This window comes from Vigna umbellata, chromosome 8 (genome assembly GCF_029865625.1).
Source record: "Vigna umbellata cultivar VRB3 chromosome 8, Vumbellata_1.0, whole genome shotgun sequence".
Lineage (NCBI taxonomy): Eukaryota > Viridiplantae > Streptophyta > Magnoliopsida > Fabales > Fabaceae > Vigna > Vigna umbellata.
Genome location: NC_142172.1, coordinates 48,766,925 through 48,785,139, shown reverse-complemented (window position 1 = coordinate 48,785,139; position 18,215 = coordinate 48,766,925). Strand labels below are relative to the sequence as shown.

At 35.9% G+C, this 18,215-nt stretch overlaps 1 protein-coding gene across 1 annotated transcript; it reads left to right on the top strand.

Annotated features, from left to right (window-relative positions):
* Positions 1-382: 382 nt before the first annotated feature.
* Positions 383-16,205, top strand: LOC148194866 (phosphoglucan, water dikinase, chloroplastic-like). The gene is made up of 19 exons (XM_088095857.1): positions 383-767; positions 857-1,466; positions 1,575-1,661; positions 1,742-1,873; positions 2,566-2,691; positions 2,784-2,962; positions 3,696-3,780; positions 4,902-5,066; positions 5,172-5,224; positions 5,629-5,837; positions 5,941-6,059; positions 6,508-6,578; positions 6,795-6,912; positions 7,559-7,642; positions 7,722-7,808; positions 7,895-7,971; positions 8,120-8,270; positions 8,851-8,968; positions 9,773-16,205. The coding sequence occupies exons 1-19, from the start codon at positions 577-579 to the stop codon at positions 10,672-10,674; spliced, it is 3,564 nt and encodes a 1,187-aa protein (XP_087951983.1). The 5' UTR covers positions 383-576; the 3' UTR covers positions 10,675-16,205.
* The last annotated feature ends 2,010 nt before the right edge of the window (positions 16,206-18,215 follow it).

Genomic DNA, 18,215 nt, shown 5'->3' with positions numbered 1-18,215 from the left:
TTAGCACTTAACATTTTTACCAAAATAAATTGTATTCATTATTAATTTAATCTCTATGTTCAAATCTGGATTATCTCCTTAATTTTTCTGTAATGTCTTTAAAATATATTAATTTTTTTAATACATGACAATTAGTTTCTTGAAGATATAGCAAGACACAAGGGACCAATCTAATAAAAGTAGATAGTTTTATCATGTTTATGGTATTAGAACATGTTGGAAACCTTTATTATTTTCTTATTTAATATTAAAAGCATTTATTTATGTGGTAGGAATATTTGTAATGAAGATTTAGAATAAATGTAGCTCCCATCCCATCTCGTGTTGTCTTCTTGGGACACCAGTTGCAGTGTTGATGATAAGGAGATATGTTTGAGCCGTGGAAGGGAAGGATATTTAGGGAAATTTAATAAAGTGTTTGGAGGCACGTGTTAAGGAGTTGAGAGGGAATGGGTATGCACGTGTGTAATGCTCACATTCCAAAATATCATCTTCTTGATCTTGTCTGGGAGTTGAGTATAGAGGAAGAAGAGAAGGAAGAAGAAGAAGAAGAAGAATAGAAGTTAGTGTTACGTAATGGATTCTCTGCGTGTGTATGCGTCTACCATCCGCCCATGCTTCTGTGTGTGTGCCCATCCCTCCACTTCCACTTCTTCCTACAAAACCCATCTCAGATTCATTCTTCCCTCGCTCCCTCCGCTGCGCTCTCTACATCACCGGTTGCCTCCGCCCCTCTCCGCTCTCTCCTCCCCTCAAACTCAAACCAGGTCATTCTCTCTCTCTCTCTCTCTCTCTCTCTCTAATGCTTCATTTTTATTGCTTACTCCTTCCGACTGACTACTTCCATCAATGCCAGGGACCAAGATCAAGAAGAAGGAAACGACAATCCTTCCTCCGTCTCCATGGACCGCAAAGTTCGTCTGCAAGTTCGATTAGATCACCAAGTTCAATTTGGCGATCACGTTGTCATCCGAGGATCCGCCAAGGAATTAGGATCATGGAACAAGAGTGTTCCCTTGAACTGGACCGAAAATGGATGGGTGTGTCACTTGGAATTTAAAAGGACCGATCACATTCAGTTTAAATTCGTCACTGTAAAAAAGGACTCGACTTTGGTCTGGGAAGCGGGGGAAAACAGAGTCTTGAAGTTGCCCGTGGCAGGTCATTTTGCCACCGTCGCTACATGGGACGCAACCCAAGAAAATTTGGAGCTGCACCCTTTGGATGAACAACCACAACTACAGGAGGAGGTAGGTGATGCATACGATGCTGCTGCTTCTTCTGTTTCTGAAGAGGCAGAGCCAAGTCCCTTTGTAGGTCAGTGGCAAGGTAAACCTATTTCTTTCATGCGATCCAACGAGCATCGAACCCATGAAACACAGAGCAAATGGGACACTTCAGGTCTTCATGGCTTGCCTCTCAAATTGGTTCAAGCCGACCAAAACGCTAGGAATTGGTGGAGAAAGGTACTTCAGTTCATAATAATACTCCCTTCCCCCAGTGCCTTCTTTAGAAACCAGTACCTTTACTTCTTAATCAGCATATTAACTTTATCCATAATTTTCACTTTGAAGCTCGATATCGTACGTGATATTATAGCTGAAGGTCTGCAAGGCGAAGATCGCTTGGAGGCTCTCTTGTACTCAGCTATCTATCTCAAGGTCTTGTTCTTTCTTTTTCATTCAATCATCGATGCTCTTCTTTTACCATCTTCTGAGCCCTTCTTACATTATCTGTGCAGTGGATAAACACGGGGCAAATATCTTGTTTTGAAGATGGAGGTCACCACCGCCCCAATAGGCATGCTGAGATTTCAAGGCTTATATTTCGGGAACTAGAGCGACACACTACTCGGAAGGATATATCTCCACAGGTGATCTATTATTACTTTTGACATTGGATCATGTGGTCCTGATTGCATTATAGATGTTGCTGATGTTTAACAAAAGTTATACGAGGGTGGTTATTTATGTCATAGGTTCTACATTGCAGTATATAGTGTGTTTTGGCCTTAAGGCTTGTTTAGATAAACATAGGAGAAAAAAATGAGATGAAAAAGTTATATAAACTTTTCTAGAAGTTCAAATAAATTTATGCATAAATTATCTCTTATCTTTTTTTTTTTAAATCTGTCTTTTTACTTGTACTTAAGTTAGTCTCAACTTCTGTAGAAATTTATTTCAATTTTCTTGTTTTCTTCTCTTAAAAGCATTTATGGAGAAGTTTATTCAAACAAACCCTTATTTATATTTTTTGAAGATAGCATTATAGTTCAAAATTCAGTCAATTAGTTTCATATCTTCTTAATATTTTCCTTGTCTTTTTTGTTTTAAACTTTTGTAGCAGTTGTTCTAAATTAAATTATTTGCTTAGTTCAGCCATTTCCTTTAAATTGTCTGACATACATTCAATGTTAAACGTCCGGGAATTGGAAATTATTGTTTAAAAGTGTTGTTGAAAACTTGATATAATATTTCTTTACATTTGCCACCTTTTTTATATCCTTCTGTTCAGAAAAGTTTAACCCTTATTTATTTCATTTACCATATTTTCATTAACACACAGGAAGTTCTAGTCATCCGAAAGATTCATCCATGTCTGCCATCTTTCAAGGCAGAATTCACTGCATCTGTACCTCTTACTCGAATTAGAGATATTGCTCATCGAAATGACATCCCACATGACCTCAAGGTTGTTCTCCTCATAGTACATAAAGTATGAAATCTCATTGCTTTTCAATGTTAATAATAGGTCAACTGTTATCTGTATTGTTTATTGTCCAGTTACAAATTAAGCATACAATACAAAACAAGCTTCACCGAAATGCTGGGCCTGAAGATTTGGTTGCTACAGAAGCTATGCTTGCTAAAATCACGAAAAACCCTGGAGAATACAGTGAACCGTTTGTAAAGGAATTCAAAATATTTCATCTAGAACTCAAAGACTTCTTCAATGCTGGCAGGTTTGATATGAATATGCAGAAGTTTTGGCTTCGTCTTCACGTCAATTTGTCTTTTTATAATTTAAACATTATGTAGTTTTCTCTTGAAAACTCCCCCATCATTTGAATACTCAATTAGGCTGTTAACCAATAGACTGATCATGAAACTGCATGAACTTTTACTGTTGGCAGCAAAGCATTCATTATGAAGTAATCTGATTTTCCTTAAGTCAGAAAATCAACTGATTAAGACTATGTAATAGTTTCTCATTTTATGAGTTCCCATGTTCAATTTCGTTGGAAGCAACTTGCAGTAGAGGCTCCAATAAAAAAATGGTGATTAAATGAATTAATCTCCTACATTATAGAGCATGGGGAGTGTCGTACACTTCACATGTAGAGAAGCTGCTTTAGACTATAGAACCTGTAGGCCTGTTCCTAGCAAGGTCACTAGACTAAAGCTTCTTGTGCGAAGGCTTGTCATCTCTTGTGAATCCTGCAGTAGTTTGACAGGGGTTGGGGGTCAGGGTGGCTGAGGGGAGCCAGCAATGAAGTATACTACATTTCCAGGATCTTTTCAAATAATTTGGGTTTGTGTTAATTAGTGACTGAAAAATCAGGATTGTACACTTTTGATTGAACATAGTGTACTAAATTTCAAGGATATATTCAAATCATTTAAACTTGTATTATACTATTACTGGAAAATCATAATTTGATGCTTTCACGGATGGCTTCGTCATGTTGCATGCAGTCTTGCTGAACAGCTAGAATCAATTCATGAATCTATGGATGAATATGGCATTTCAGCACTTAATTCATTCTTGGAGTGCAAAAAGGTAAATTTGCCTGTTTTGATTTTCTTGCATTTATATTTCTTGATTTGGTGTCAATTTTTGCCACTAGAATAAACTAATTATGGAATAAGATGTCAGCTAAATCATGGTAGAATAAGTAGTTGTTAGTGAGTTAGCTTGTTGGGAGATGAGATACTCGGGAAATGATTAATTCCATTTTTACAATTGTTGGGCTTTGGTCTCTTGGGCTTCAATTGTGATAAGTGGCTCTCAAGCTTTCTTCCATTCACAATCAGGTCCTTTCATCTTGATTTCATCTAATATTTAACAAAATTAGTTGATGCGACAACCTGCACATTACCCAAATAACCTAAAATGGAGCTCTAACTGCATTAACTCAATTGTCATGTTGACAATACTTGATTGTTTTTATGATAGCAATGAACAGCAAAAGGAATGACTTAAATATTCAATGAAGCTAGGGTGGAGGGACATGATTTTAAGCAGGAGAAACCATTGGGGGACAAAAGTGCACAATTGATGGAGGACTAAGGATGTAATTAAGTAGTTAGAAAAATAAGTTATTTTTCATATAAATAAGAAAAAGAATATGCAAGGGAAGGACATGTCAATTAGTGAGGAAATAGGATCTTTTGGGCATTGGCGGGAGGTGCAGACCCTCTGAACTCTGCAGTGTTTGTGTTGAAATTTGTAAATTGGGGAGTACTTCCTCACTTTGTAATAAACGATATTAGGTTCCTATCAACTTTAATCAAAACTTTACACCATGTATTTCAACTGCAAATGAACAATGTGTGTACTAATACTGACATTTTAGTTTTTGCCTGAGAATCAAATGGCCCTGGGTAGTAGACCATGGTGGGATGTTGGGATCCAATAGTAAGTTATGGTACTCTAGTCCACATTGGAGGTATGGGATAAGGTCTTGGACTCTTCTACTGTAATGGCTAACTTTTGTAGTGTGGTTCTTTCAAGGCTTATCATAAGATTTAGGAGTGTAAATTGATAGTATGCAGAAGTAATCTGACCAGTCTATTATGGTGCTTGTACTGTAGCATTTATCCTATTTATATGACTGTGGTTCTCAGTTGTTCTGATAGTGGCATCTACTGATAATGGACAATGTTTTGTAAATTTTCCAGAATATGGATACTGTAGCAGTATCAACTGCTGCAACAGAAGATGTAATTAAACTTTTATTTAAAACAATGGAATCTTTAAATGTTCTGAGAGAAAATATTGTAAAGGGTCTTGAAAGTGGTCTCAGGAATGATGCTCCAGATTCTGCAATAGCTATGCGTCAAAAGGTGACACTAGTTTAATTCAATCATTTAGCCAGACTTTGCACCTGATTTTCTTTATAAAGAATGATGGAACATCTTTTGATTCTCATCTTTTTTGGGGAGGTACAGTGGCGCCTCTGTGAGATTGGCCTTGAGGATTACTCATTTGTTCTTTTAAGCAGGTTTTTGTCCTACCTTGTTCTTATTAAATTTTGTAAAATTGTCAGATACTAATAAGTTGAATGACTTTTTATGAAATATACGAAGGACACATGTTATGAAGGGCATGGAGTACTTTTAACTACTTAGACAGTAGTAGATGATACTAGAATATAGTGCATAATACTCTGCACTAAGATAGATGTTTATTAGACCGTAAATCATCTAAATACTTTAAAAGGGCAAAAAATAAGGGTAAAATATAATGATGCAGTGAAGTCAAGCCACTTGATAAGGATGTAGTATCATTGAACTGTGTAGAACTTCTTTGATGGACATATGGAAATTTTCCAGCCAACTGCTACTTGTAGATTGCATAACAAGATCTTTCTATTGGTATCACATTAACTTCTAAACACATTAATAGATTTCTCAACGAGCTTGAAGTTATGGGAGGTGCTAGTTGGCTGGCAGCAAATGTGCAGTCAAAAAATGTAAACTTGTGGACTGATCCACTTGGAGCCCTTATAATTGGAATCCACCAGCTGAAGTTATCTGGTTGGAAGCCAGAAGAGTGTGGTGCTATTGAAAATGAACTCATTGCCTGGAGTAAAAGAGACCTTCATGAAAGAGAAGGTAACATGAAGGCCTTCTCTTGGGTCCCTTCTCTATTGTTTTTAAAAATCATTGTAGACAGTGTTGAATAATTTTCATGTTAAATGTACTCCTTTTATTTCAGGAAATGAAGATGGCAAGACAATTTGGACATTGAGACTGAAAGCTACACTTGATAGATCAAAGAGGCTAACTGATGAATATACTGAAGAACTTCTTAAGATATTCCCACAGAAAGTCCAGGTTAGAAAGTATTATTATGATGATGATTTTAGTGGCCTGCAATTTCAATGCCTGATGCAAAAGGATACTAAAGAAATATGATATAAAATGAAGCCAAGATGCAACGAAGACCAGGGAGTGCACAAATTTAAAAAGTCCTTTCAGTGAAAAAAAATATAATTAAATAAGCACAGTTTGTTAGTCTTAATAACACCCTTAATAGTTGTGATGTGTGACCTATAAATATTTTTGAAATAATTATTATACAACCTTTAGCCAGAAAGGAATCAGAACATGAGTGAAATTCAATTTAGAGATAGAAATTTTGATTGTAGTTCTTCCTTCGTCTCAAAGTTAAATAATTTATGTCTCGTGATGCTGGTACTGTTTAGTTTTCACAGTTGGACTCCTCTTCATTTTAAATGCATATATCTTGAAATACACAAACTTGTCATTTTAAATGTTGCAGATACTAGGTAAAGCTCTTGGAATACCTGAAAACAGTGTCAGCACATATACAGAAGCTGAGATTCGAGCTGGGTATGTTAATGCATTGTCCTTCATATTTCTCTTTCGGGTACATTGTCCTTTGCAAATTTGGTCAGAGAAAGTTTCAGGAAATACGGTCTAAAGCTTTTTCACCATTATCTGTGATTTTTCTTCATGTTTATTCCTCAACTACAGATTTCATTACCAAACTCAAGGAGTATATTATGAAGATACTTATTATCTGACTTTTCTGCTGTACATTTTAAGTGTGATTTTCCAGGTTTCAAAACTATCTACGCTTCTTCTAAAAGCTGTTAGAAGTACCCTTGGTTCTCAAGGTTGGGATGTTCTTGTTCCAGGAGATGCTTTGGGAAAATTGGTTCAGGTACCACTACCAAGTTGCTTTTGGAAATATTATGGACAATGTTATTATAATATTTACTGTGTTCTTCTGAGTATGAGAGAGAAAACTTTTATAGAAAATCCTTATTGCATTTACAGAAGTAATTCATCCCTTGCGTAAATATCTTAAAAGGGAATTTATCCTTATACTAGAACATCTGCAACATAGAGCTTAAATGGTAATCCAGCATAACTTCATGTCACAAATATTATGGTGTATGTTCTTTCATACATCAGTACTTGACCATCAAGATATTTTTTTACTGCAAAGACCACTTGCAGCGTATAGCATATTTGTGTTGAAGTAATTGAATCGAAAGACAGATATCATATCTTTCCAGATCCTTCATTCCATAGTCTTTCATCACCCATCATGGGTAAAAACATCTCAAACTTCACTCTCTGGATGATAAAGTCCATGAAAGCGATAAAGCACTAATAGGAACCGGACACATGGTTTAAGACAATAAAGAAATCCACGAGATCAAGTAATTTCATACTATCAATTATCAAACAGAAGACTGCAAGTTGGGGAAAAACAAGAAAAAAAATAAAATAAATGGATACTAACTAGGGTAGTGATATCCTCTCATTCTTGACTAACACGAAATTGGGTTTCTTTGAGCTAGGTTGAAAGAATTGTTCCTGGTTCACTACCATCAGTGGAAGGACCTATTATCCTAGTAGTTAACAAAGCTGATGGTGACGAAGAGGTAGCTACATATATATTTGTATTTGAGAGTATATGTAAATATTAAAATATTAATATTTATAAGTTCATTACACTGGCAGGTAACAGCTGCTGGGAGGAACATAGTGGGAGTTATACTTCAGCAAGAACTTCCTCACTTGTCTCATCTTGGTGTTAGGGCACGGCAGGCCAGTCTTTTTTTAAGTATCCGATTAATGATTTTGATGTTTGAATATCTACAATATGACATTCGTACTCCTATTCTTTATTACAGGAAAAAGTCGTCTTTGTCACATGTGAAGATGAAGAAAATGTTGCTGATATACAAAGGCTGATTGGGTCATATGTGAGGTTATATTTTCAGACAATTTTCACATCCATTATTAATTGTTTTCAAAACTGAACCATATATTTTTGTATTTGACATGATCTTTTGAGCAAGATCTAATGGTATAATGGTTTCAATTTTCTCTTTTCCTGCTTCAATTTAACTTTTCAGGTTGGAAGCATCAACCGCTGGTGTTAATCTGAAGTTATCCTCTTTAGTGGACACAAACGACAATTCTTCCATTAGAAGTTCTTCTGATGACTATGTTTCTGGAGTTGAAGTTCCTTCTTTTTCTTCTAATAGAATCTCCAATTTTGATCAGGTAGAGGATGATAAATTATTCACTTTTTTTTGGCTTTGTTGATATTTTAGAGATAAATTACAGGTTGGTAAAAATGAATGAGGTATTCTTATGAAAAACTATTTACTCTCTTCTGAAAACTGGACATTTTTTTTTATAAAAACTATCTTTCAAAACAGTTTAAGGAACTTTTTTAGAACAAAACAAAATACATTGTTTCAAAATGTTAATTTGAAAAAAGTTTTAAAAGTAAGAAAATAGTCCTTGAATCTAACAACTGATGTTCCAGTCCCAACCCACGAGTCTTGTTGTAAGAAACACTTACAACTTACCCTGCAACAGCTGTACTCCCTTTTTCCTCCATCTAAACTGTCCCCTTAATCCCTTGATGACCAGTCAGACTACTGCAGACCTTTGCTTGTCTTTGCCTTGTTCTCAGAACTCAGAAGTATCACCTCTTTCTTGCTTTATATTACCACATGTCATATCAATCTAACTCTTATTATTCACAGAAATGATTTTATAAGCCTGGCATTTATTCAATTACCATTGTCTTAAATCTTCATAAAATTTACCTCTGATGAATAATTATTCTTTTCAGATCAAGGGTGCTTCTTCTGGCGGAGTTATCTTGCTTCCTGATGCAGAAATACAGACATCAGGTGCAAAGGCTGCTGCATGTGGTCGCTTATCATCACTGTCTGAAGTTTCTGATAAAGGTGAGATTTTTTTAACTGAAAATGGTAGTGCTATTATATTACTATGTTGGCACCACAAACAAAAAGTTAAGATTCAATAAAAGCAACGAGTTGCATAACTATGTCTGACCATTGATATTGGAACGAGTAACTTTAACTCAAGTAGTGCCATATTTTATCTTTCTGATGATATATTCATTATGGAATAATACATTGTCGCTGTTTAAGACGCCCTCTCTGGTTCACTAATAGTCATGAAGAAAGATATTCCAGCTCAAGATGTTGTTTTGAAACTGGTCAGCTCAAGACCATTAGAGAACTGTACTGAAACAATGCTTTAAATCTTGTTCATCTTTAAATTGATGTTATATTTTTTCCCCCTATATTCTGGAGGATGTTTTCTAGTCTGACTCTTTACTCTTTTCCTCTAAACGAATTCTTCTACTTCATAAAAAAGGTTTAATATTTTTATCCAGTAATTGGGGATGGGCAAATACTGATGTGTATGCATGCAAATGTGCATTGTGTTAAGACTCATTAGTGAATATATCAGCTGCATTTTTCTGCAAAACTCATGTCTCTGAATTTTTCTCTCCCTTACGGCTTTGCTTTATGTTCTTATATTCAAATAGATTGAAGTGCTTATGTTGAACCATACATTGTCAATTAAATGAGATCTTAGAAGATTATTGATTGTGTCGATTTGGAAGATTTACATGCGGTATTAATTGCGGTTATCAGAATCATAGACAAGTTAACAATTTAATAACTAACAACTATTTTTTTGGTAAATCACATTTCTGAAGTCTGATTTTTGAATTACAGTTTACAGTGATCAGGGAGTTCCCGCCTCGTTTCGAGTTCCTTCTGGGGCAGTTTTACCATTTGGATCGATGGAATTGGAGCTAGAGAGGAGTAACTCCACCGAAGCATTCAGGTCTATCCTGGAAAAGATAGAAACAGCAAAAGAGGGTGGTGAACTTGATGATCTGTGCCATCAACTCCAGGAATTAATTTTTTCCCTCAACCTACCAAAAGACATCATTGAAAGCATTGGGAAAATATTCCCAAGCAATGCACATTTAATTGTTCGATCCAGTGCCAACGTTGAGGACTTAGCTGGAATGTCAGCAGCTGGACTTTATGAATCAATACCCAATGTTAGTCCTTCCAATCCAACAGTTTTTGCAAATGCCGTTAGCAAAGTATGGGCTTCACTGTACACTCGGAGAGCAGTGTTGAGCCGGCGTGCTGCTGGTGTTCCTCAGATGGAAGCTTCAATGGCAGTTCTGATCCAAGAAATGCTTTCACCAGATCTATCATTTGTACTGCATACTGTGAGCCCAACAAATCAGGATAATAATTGTGTGGAGGCTGAGATTGCTTCTGGCCTTGGTGAAACTCTGGCTTCTGGAACAAGGGGTACACCATGGCGTTTATCATCGGGTAAATTTGACGGGCAAGTGCAAACCCTAGCTTTTGCTAACTTGAGTGAGGAATTGCTGGTACGAGGTGCAGGGCCTGCAGATGGGGAGGTTATCCGTTTGACCGTTGATTACAGCAAGAAACCACTGACAGTTGACTCGGCTTTCCGTAGACAACTTGGTCAACGCCTTTGTGCAGTTGGGTTTTTCCTGGAGAGAAAGTTCGGTTGCCCACAGGATGTGGAAGGATGTCTTGTTGGAAAAGACATCTTTATCGTACAGACAAGGCCCCAACCCCTGTAGTGGAGTGGACATTCAATTCAATACAATATAGAAAGCATATACATATTTGTTTATGGCACCACACTGAAATATGTAGATTTATTTCCTCAAAGACATTTCCTCAAAACCAAGCTCTCCACCAAAAATCTTACTTTAAAGGCCTAGCTTTGATATTCCATACTAATTTAAATGTATGGAAATAAATTCTCCTTTTCTAATTTAATAAATAAAAATATGCATTTGAGTGAAAATCTTTGTTGTACCCCAGTGTTCAAGTTATTAAAAAATTATTTAGGTCATTTTTAAATTTTAATAATAATAGTTAAAAGAGTTAAATATGTTTATATTTTAACTTTTTTTCTTAAGAAAATTACAATTTTTCGTGTTCTTTTTAAACGTGACTAGGCCGTGAGACTTCTCTCTTATTCATCTCAAACCTATGTTATTTTAATCGTCGTCAGACCATTTAATCCTTGTTTCCATGCCTTGCACCATCTTCTACATTTGCAATCACAAAGAGGTCATTAGTACACATACCTTACAAACTCATACCGATCCAATCAAAATAGAGAATAAAGGGAAGGAGAACCCATCGTCAGTAACGGAGGTGATGACGAGTCGTTGTTGAGAGCAAGGGAAGCAAAGGTCATGCGTCTTTGGGAAGTTGCCGACAGCGTCTTCCACTAACGGTTGAGGATGCGTTAAGCTGTTAGGGTTTGTGGTTGAGAGGTTGAGTCGTCGTGAAGGGCGGGATTTCCTCCGCTGGAGGCGTCAGTGGTGGCTGACCTTGCTAGTGACGGTGAGGACGCGTCACGGAGGAGAAGGGTGTCTCCCTCTCGCGCGCAAAGAAAAGCCAGGAGAGGAGAGCTTTCGCGATGGCCGGCGATGACCCTGGCGACGTGCGGTGTCGCTGACGACGCCTTGGGCTGGGAGGAGGTGCGCCACCGTGTTTGGTTCGGTGACGCTACCAGAGATGCACGGAACCTGTTCGATACAATGCTTGAAAGAAATGTTGTATGTTCAGATTGGGGGTAGTGATCAGTGGGGTAATATAACTGCTGGGACTGAATTGATTAGGAAGATATTGTACGTGAAAGATGCATATGGCTTAACATTTCCTCTTCATTTGAAGAGTGATGGTACCAAGTTTGGAAAGTCTGAGGACGGTGCTATTTGGTTGTCTCCAAAGTCTTTGGCTTATGAAGCTGGTTTGAATCTGTCATTGGTGGATCTTTCGGTCTCTTCTGGTTTATTCGAGAGTAAGTCTGCGGCAAAGAGGTTGTTGAAGCAAGGGGGCTTTACTTAAATAATAGCAGAGGGGACAGTGAAGGTAAGAGGATTGAAGCTGCGGATATAATGGATGGGAAAGTTCTCCTGTTATCAGCTGGCAAAAAGAACAAGGTGGTGGTGAGAATAGCTTGTGTGTCTGTTGAACAGAGTATTTTTTGGAGACTGTTTATTTCCTCTGTGTGTTTCTTTTGTACTCTTAAGAAACCTTTGATTTACCTGATACACGGAAGCATATTCTCTATGTTTAGTTTTCTATTTAGAATTAGAGTTTCACCCCAACTTGTACTGGTTTGTAATGCAAACCTTTATTTCACGGGTTATTTAGGTGGAAGTTTAATTCTGTTTGGAGAATAGCACCAAAAATTTTGTTTGGAGGATAACCCCTCTTACTCACATCCATTATTTGGTAAACATCCCAGCTGCGTGTATTTGTTTGTGTATAATGTAGCATTGAATTTTGAAGTTCAACATTTCTTTAATAGAATATATTGGAACTGAATATTATGTTAAACTTATTTTATTGATATTTACATATTAAACATAATTTTAGACGGTTCTTAATATTTACCATAAAACGAAACTTTTGAAGACTGAGAAAACCTCTATTTTAAGAAAGTCTGATGTCCTCATGAATCACTTTTGCAGGAGTCACTTTCAAAGGGATTGGTTATATCAGAAAATTAATCCAAAAAAGGACAAAGAAAAAATAAGAGAGATAAAAGGCATAAAATAAGAAAATGAAAGAGAAGTGATAAACCAGGGGAGGCATTATGCATTTATGCCATTGATTTTCAAACCTTTTAGTTGCAGACAGATACTATACATCTGACCCAGCAATTTTAAACTCAACCATTATTAAATTTTCAGACAAAACACCGTCTCAAAAGTGCTAATCTGGGAAACGAGGATTCGATTGACATTTGCATACTCTGATTTGTACCCACCCAGAAAAAAAAAAACAAGAAATTCTAACAAAAAAGGAAAAACAAACCAGTACTCACGCTCCTATATCCATTGTACAGTTTCACAAATCAAGCCTCTCTATATCGTTCAGGCATACCCAGTTATTTAAAAAAAATTTAAACTTTAGATGATGCAGAAAGACAGAAAAACAGGAAAAAATAGAAAAAAAGATTTAATCTTGAACTGATTCAATGACCAAATATGACATAACATCAAGGATGAACCAATTTTATCTGTTGATACAAATTTGTTAACAACTGATTAATTTTTCAGTTCTGAGCATCTGTATTGACGGGTCTTGCAAAGGGGTTCCTCTCCTTCCATATACATAATGTAATCACAAACCATAATAAACCCCATATCTCTTTCCATAACTCGAGAAAAAACCTTAGACCATTTTTCTTTTCCCCAATTTCTCTGTTGCTCTTTGCTTGCAGACCATCTAACCTTGGGAAATAGAGGATTTCTTGGCAATTATGGTTTTGGTGGTGACGAACATCTAGAACCTTGACTTGCAGGGTGGCGCTGAGTGAAGAGCTAGTGATTCTAGTTGTTCGGAGAAGGCTTGGGCTGGGAGGAGGTGCGCCACCGTGTTTGGTTCGGTGACGCTACCAGAGATGCACGGAACCTGTTCGATACAATGCTTGAAAGAAATGTTGTATGTTCAGATTGGGGGTAGTGATCAGTGGGGTAATATAACTGCTGGGACTGAATTGATTAGGAAGATATTGTACGTGAAAGATGCATATGGCTTAACATTTCCTCTTCATTTGAAGAGTGATGGTACCAAGTTTGGAAAGTCTGAGGACGGTGCTATTTGGTTGTCTCCAAAGTCTTTGGCTTATGAAGCTGGTTTGAATCTGTCATTGGTGGATCTTTCGGTCTCTTCTGGTTTATTCGAGAGTAAGTCTGCGGCAAAGAGGTTGTTGAAGCAAGGGGGCTTTACTTAAATAATAGCAGAGGGGACAGTGAAGGTAAGAGGATTGAAGCTGCGGATATAATGGATGGGAAAGTTCTCCTGTTATCAGCTGGCAAAAAGAACAAGGTGGTGGTGAGAATAGCTTGTGTGTCTGTTGAACAGAGTATTTTTTGGAGACTGTTTATTTCCTCTGTGTGTTTCTTTTGTACTCTTAAGAAACCTTTGATTTACCTGATACACGGAAGCATATTCTCTATGTTTAGTTTTCTATTTAGAATTAGAGTTTCACCCCAACTTGTACTGGTTTGTAATGCAAACCTTTATTTCACGGGTTATTTAGGTGGAAGTTTAATTCTGTTTGGAGAATAGCACCAAAAATTTTGTTTGGAGGATAACCCCTCTTACTCACATCCATTATTTGGTAAACATCCCAGCTGCGTGTATTTGTTTGTGTATAATGTAGCATTGAATTTTGAAGTTCAACATTTCTTTAATAGAATATATTGGAACTGAATATTATGTTAAACTTATTTTATTGATATTTACATATTAAACATAATTTTAGACGGTTCTTAATATTTACCATAAAACGAAACTTTTGAAGACTGAGAAAACCTCTATTTTAAGAAAGTCTGATGTCCTCATGAATCACTTTTGCAGGAGTCACTTTCAAAGGGATTGGTTATATCAGAAAATTAATCCAAAAAAGGACAAAGAAAAAATAAGAGAGATAAAAGGCATAAAATAAGAAAATGAAAGAGAAGTGATAAACCAGGGGAGGCATTATGCATTTATGCCATTGATTTTCAAACCTTTTAGTTGCAGACAGATACTATACATCTGACCCAGCAATTTTAAACTCAACCATTATTAAATTTTCAGACAAAACACCGTCTCAAAAGTGCTAATCTGGGAAACGAGGATTCGATTGACATTTGCATACTCTGATTTGTACCCACCCAGAAAAAAAAAAACAAGAAATTCTAACAAAAAAGGAAAAACAAACCAGTACTCACGCTCCTATATCCATTGTACAGTTTCACAAATCAAGCCTCTCTATATCGTTCAGGCATACCCAGTTATTTAAAAAAAATTTAAACTTTAGATGATGCAGAAAGACAGAAAAACAGGAAAAAATAGAAAAAAAGATTTAATCTTGAACTGATTCAATGACCAAATATGACATAACATCAAGGATGAACCAATTTTATCTGTTGATACAAATTTGTTAACAACTGATTAATTTTTCAGTTCTGAGCATCTGTATTGACGGGTCTTGCAAAGGGGTTCCTCTCCTTCCATATACATAATGTAATCACAAACCATAATAAACCCCATATCTCTTTCCATAACTCGAGAAAAAACCTTAGACCATTTTTCTTTTCCCCAATTTCTCTGTTGCTCTTTGCTTGCAGACCATCTAACCTTGGGAAATAGAGGATTTCTTGGCAATTATGGTTTTGGTGGTGACGAACATCTAGAACCTTGACTTGCAGGGTGGCGCTGAGTGAAGAGCTAGTGATTCTAGTTGTTCGGAGAAGGCTTGGGCTGGGAGGAGGTGCGCCACCGTGTTTGGTTCGGTGACGCTACCAGAGATGCACGGAACCTGTTCGATACAATGCTTGAAAGAAATGTTGTATGTTCAGATTGGGGGTAGTGATCAGTGGGGTAATATAACTGCTGGGACTGAATTGATTAGGAAGATATTGTACGTGAAAGATGCATATGGCTTAACATTTCCTCTTCATTTGAAGAGTGATGGTACCAAGTTTGGAAAGTCTGAGGACGGTGCTATTTGGTTGTCTCCAAAGTCTTTGGCTTATGAAGCTGGTTTGAATCTGTCATTGGTGGATCTTTCGGTCTCTTCTGGTTTATTCGAGAGTAAGTCTGCGGCAAAGAGGTTGTTGAAGCAAGGGGGCTTTACTTAAATAATAGCAGAGGGGACAGTGAAGGTAAGAGGATTGAAGCTGCGGATATAATGGATGGGAAAGTTCTCCTGTTATCAGCTGGCAAAAAGAACAAGGTGGTGGTGAGAATAGCTTGTGTGTCTGTTGAACAGAGTATTTTTTGGAGACTGTTTATTTCCTCTGTGTGTTTCTTTTGTACTCTTAAGAAACCTTTGATTTACCTGATACACGGAAGCATATTCTCTATGTTTAGTTTTCTATTTAGAATTAGAGTTTCACCCCAACTTGTACTGGTTTGTAATGCAAACCTTTATTTCACGGGTTATTTAGGTGGAAGTTTAATTCTGTTTGGAGAATAGCACCAAAAATTTTGTTTGGAGGATAACCCCTCTTACTCACATCCATTATTTGGTAAACATCCCAGCTGCGTGTATTTGTTTGTGTATAATGTAGCATTGAATTTTGAAGTTCAACATTTCTTTAATAGAATATATTGGAACTGAATATTATGTTAAACTTATTTTATTGATATTTACATATTAAACATAATTTTAGACGGTTCTTAATATTTACCATAAAACGAAACTTTTGAAGACTGAGAAAACCTCTATTTTAAGAAAGTCTGATGTCCTCATGAATCACTTTTGCAGGAGTCACTTTCAAAGGGATTGGTTATATCAGAAAATTAATCCAAAAAAGGACAAAGAAAAAATAAGAGAGATAAAAGGCATAAAATAAGAAAATGAAAGAGAAGTGATAAACCAGGGGAGGCATTATGCATTTATGCCATTGATTTTCAAACCTTTTAGTTGCAGACAGATACTATACATCTGACCCAGCAATTTTAAACTCAACCATTATTAAATTTTCAGACAAAACACCGTCTCAAAAGTGCTAATCTGGGAAACGAGGATTCGATTGACATTTGCATACTCTGATTTGTACCCACCCAGAAAAAAAAAAACAAGAAATTCTAACAAAAAAGGAAAAACAAACCAGTACTCACGCTCCTATATCCATTGTACAGTTTCACAAATCAAGCCTCTCTATATCGTTCAGGCATACCCAGTTATTTAAAAAAAATTTAAACTTTAGATGATGCAGAAAGACAGAAAAACAGGAAAAAATAGAAAAAAAGATTTAATCTTGAACTGATTCAATGACCAAATATGACATAACATCAAGGATGAACCAATTTTATCTTTTGATACAAATTTGTTAACAACTGATTAATTTTTCAGTTCTGAGCATCTGTATTGACGGGTCTTGCAAAGGGGTTCCTCTCCTTCCATATACATAATGTAATCACAAACCATAATAAACCCCATATCTCTTTCCATAACTCGAGAAAAAACCTTAGACCATTTTTCTTTTCCCCAATTTCTCTGTTGCTCTTTGCTTGCAGACCATCTAACCTTGGGAAATAGAGGATTTCTTGGCAATTATGGTTTTGGTGGTGACGAACATCTAGAACCTTGACTTGCAGGGTGGCGCTGAGTGAAGAGCTAGTGATTCTAGTTGTTCGGAGAAGGCGGCGCTTTGGAGGTGCGATCCGGGTAGGGCTTTTTCGTCATGCAACACAGAAAGAGTTTCTTCCTCTTCTGCCATGGCACAAGGTCATGCTGCTAGGAGAAAGCCTATTTTCCCTTCTTGGAATCACGATTGGTAGAAAAGTGGTGGTAGCAGGCATTGAAGGCATTGAAGAGGATGATGGAGATGAAAACGCGGACACCAAGTTTAAATGATGTGGCACGCCTTAACCACATCAGATTAAATTTAGGCACATCAGAAGTTTATTAGAAGTTTATTACTGGAGAAAGATCAAAATATACAAAAAGAAGACCGAAAAATAAAATTTTTTTGAAATTAAAAACATATTTAATCCTAATCAAAAAAAAAAATTAAAACATACATATTTATTTATCATTTCATTTTCTTTCTTTTATCATAACTTGTCTTTTTTTCTCCATTTAATTATATTAAGAGTGTAATTAAAAAAATAATATCTTTAAATTGTAAAAGTGATAGGTAAAATAAAAATATAAATGTAGTTTATATTTATTTGCCAAAAGGAATCATATTCAAAATTAGATTAAGAAATAAGCTAAATAATAAATAATAAATAACATTGAATAATCAAGTAAGAAGAGGTAGATTCAGATCACTAAGCAAACTATAAATAATATCGGAAAGTTAAAAGGAAGAGATTGGAGACACTATACTGACAAAAATTAATTATATATAACATTAAATAATTATATATAACATAAAAAATAATTTTAATTTTATTATTTTTTATGATAACAAAAAATAATATATTTATTATTATAATTATACAACTAAATTTAAATACGCTTTAGAATTTTATTATAGGTAACTTTTTTTAATTTTTTTGGTGGATAATTTTAGTATTATGAAGGGCTATTTTAGTTTAAAAAATAGTTAAGTTTTAGAAGAAAAGAATTATTAAATCGAGAAAAACG

Excerpts from the sequence above, each read along its gene's own strand:
- LOC148194866 (XM_088095857.1), top strand. The coding sequence starts at position 577 with ATGGATTCTCTGCGTGTGTATGCGTCTACCATCCGCCCATGCTTCTGT. Across the intron at positions 768-856 it reads TCCCCTCAAACTCAAACCAG|GGACCAAGATCAAGAAGAAG; the intron begins GTCATTCTCTCT and ends CATCAATGCCAG. Across the intron at positions 2,963-3,695 it reads GACTTCTTCAATGCTGGCAG|TCTTGCTGAACAGCTAGAAT; the intron begins GTTTGATATGAA and ends TGTTGCATGCAG.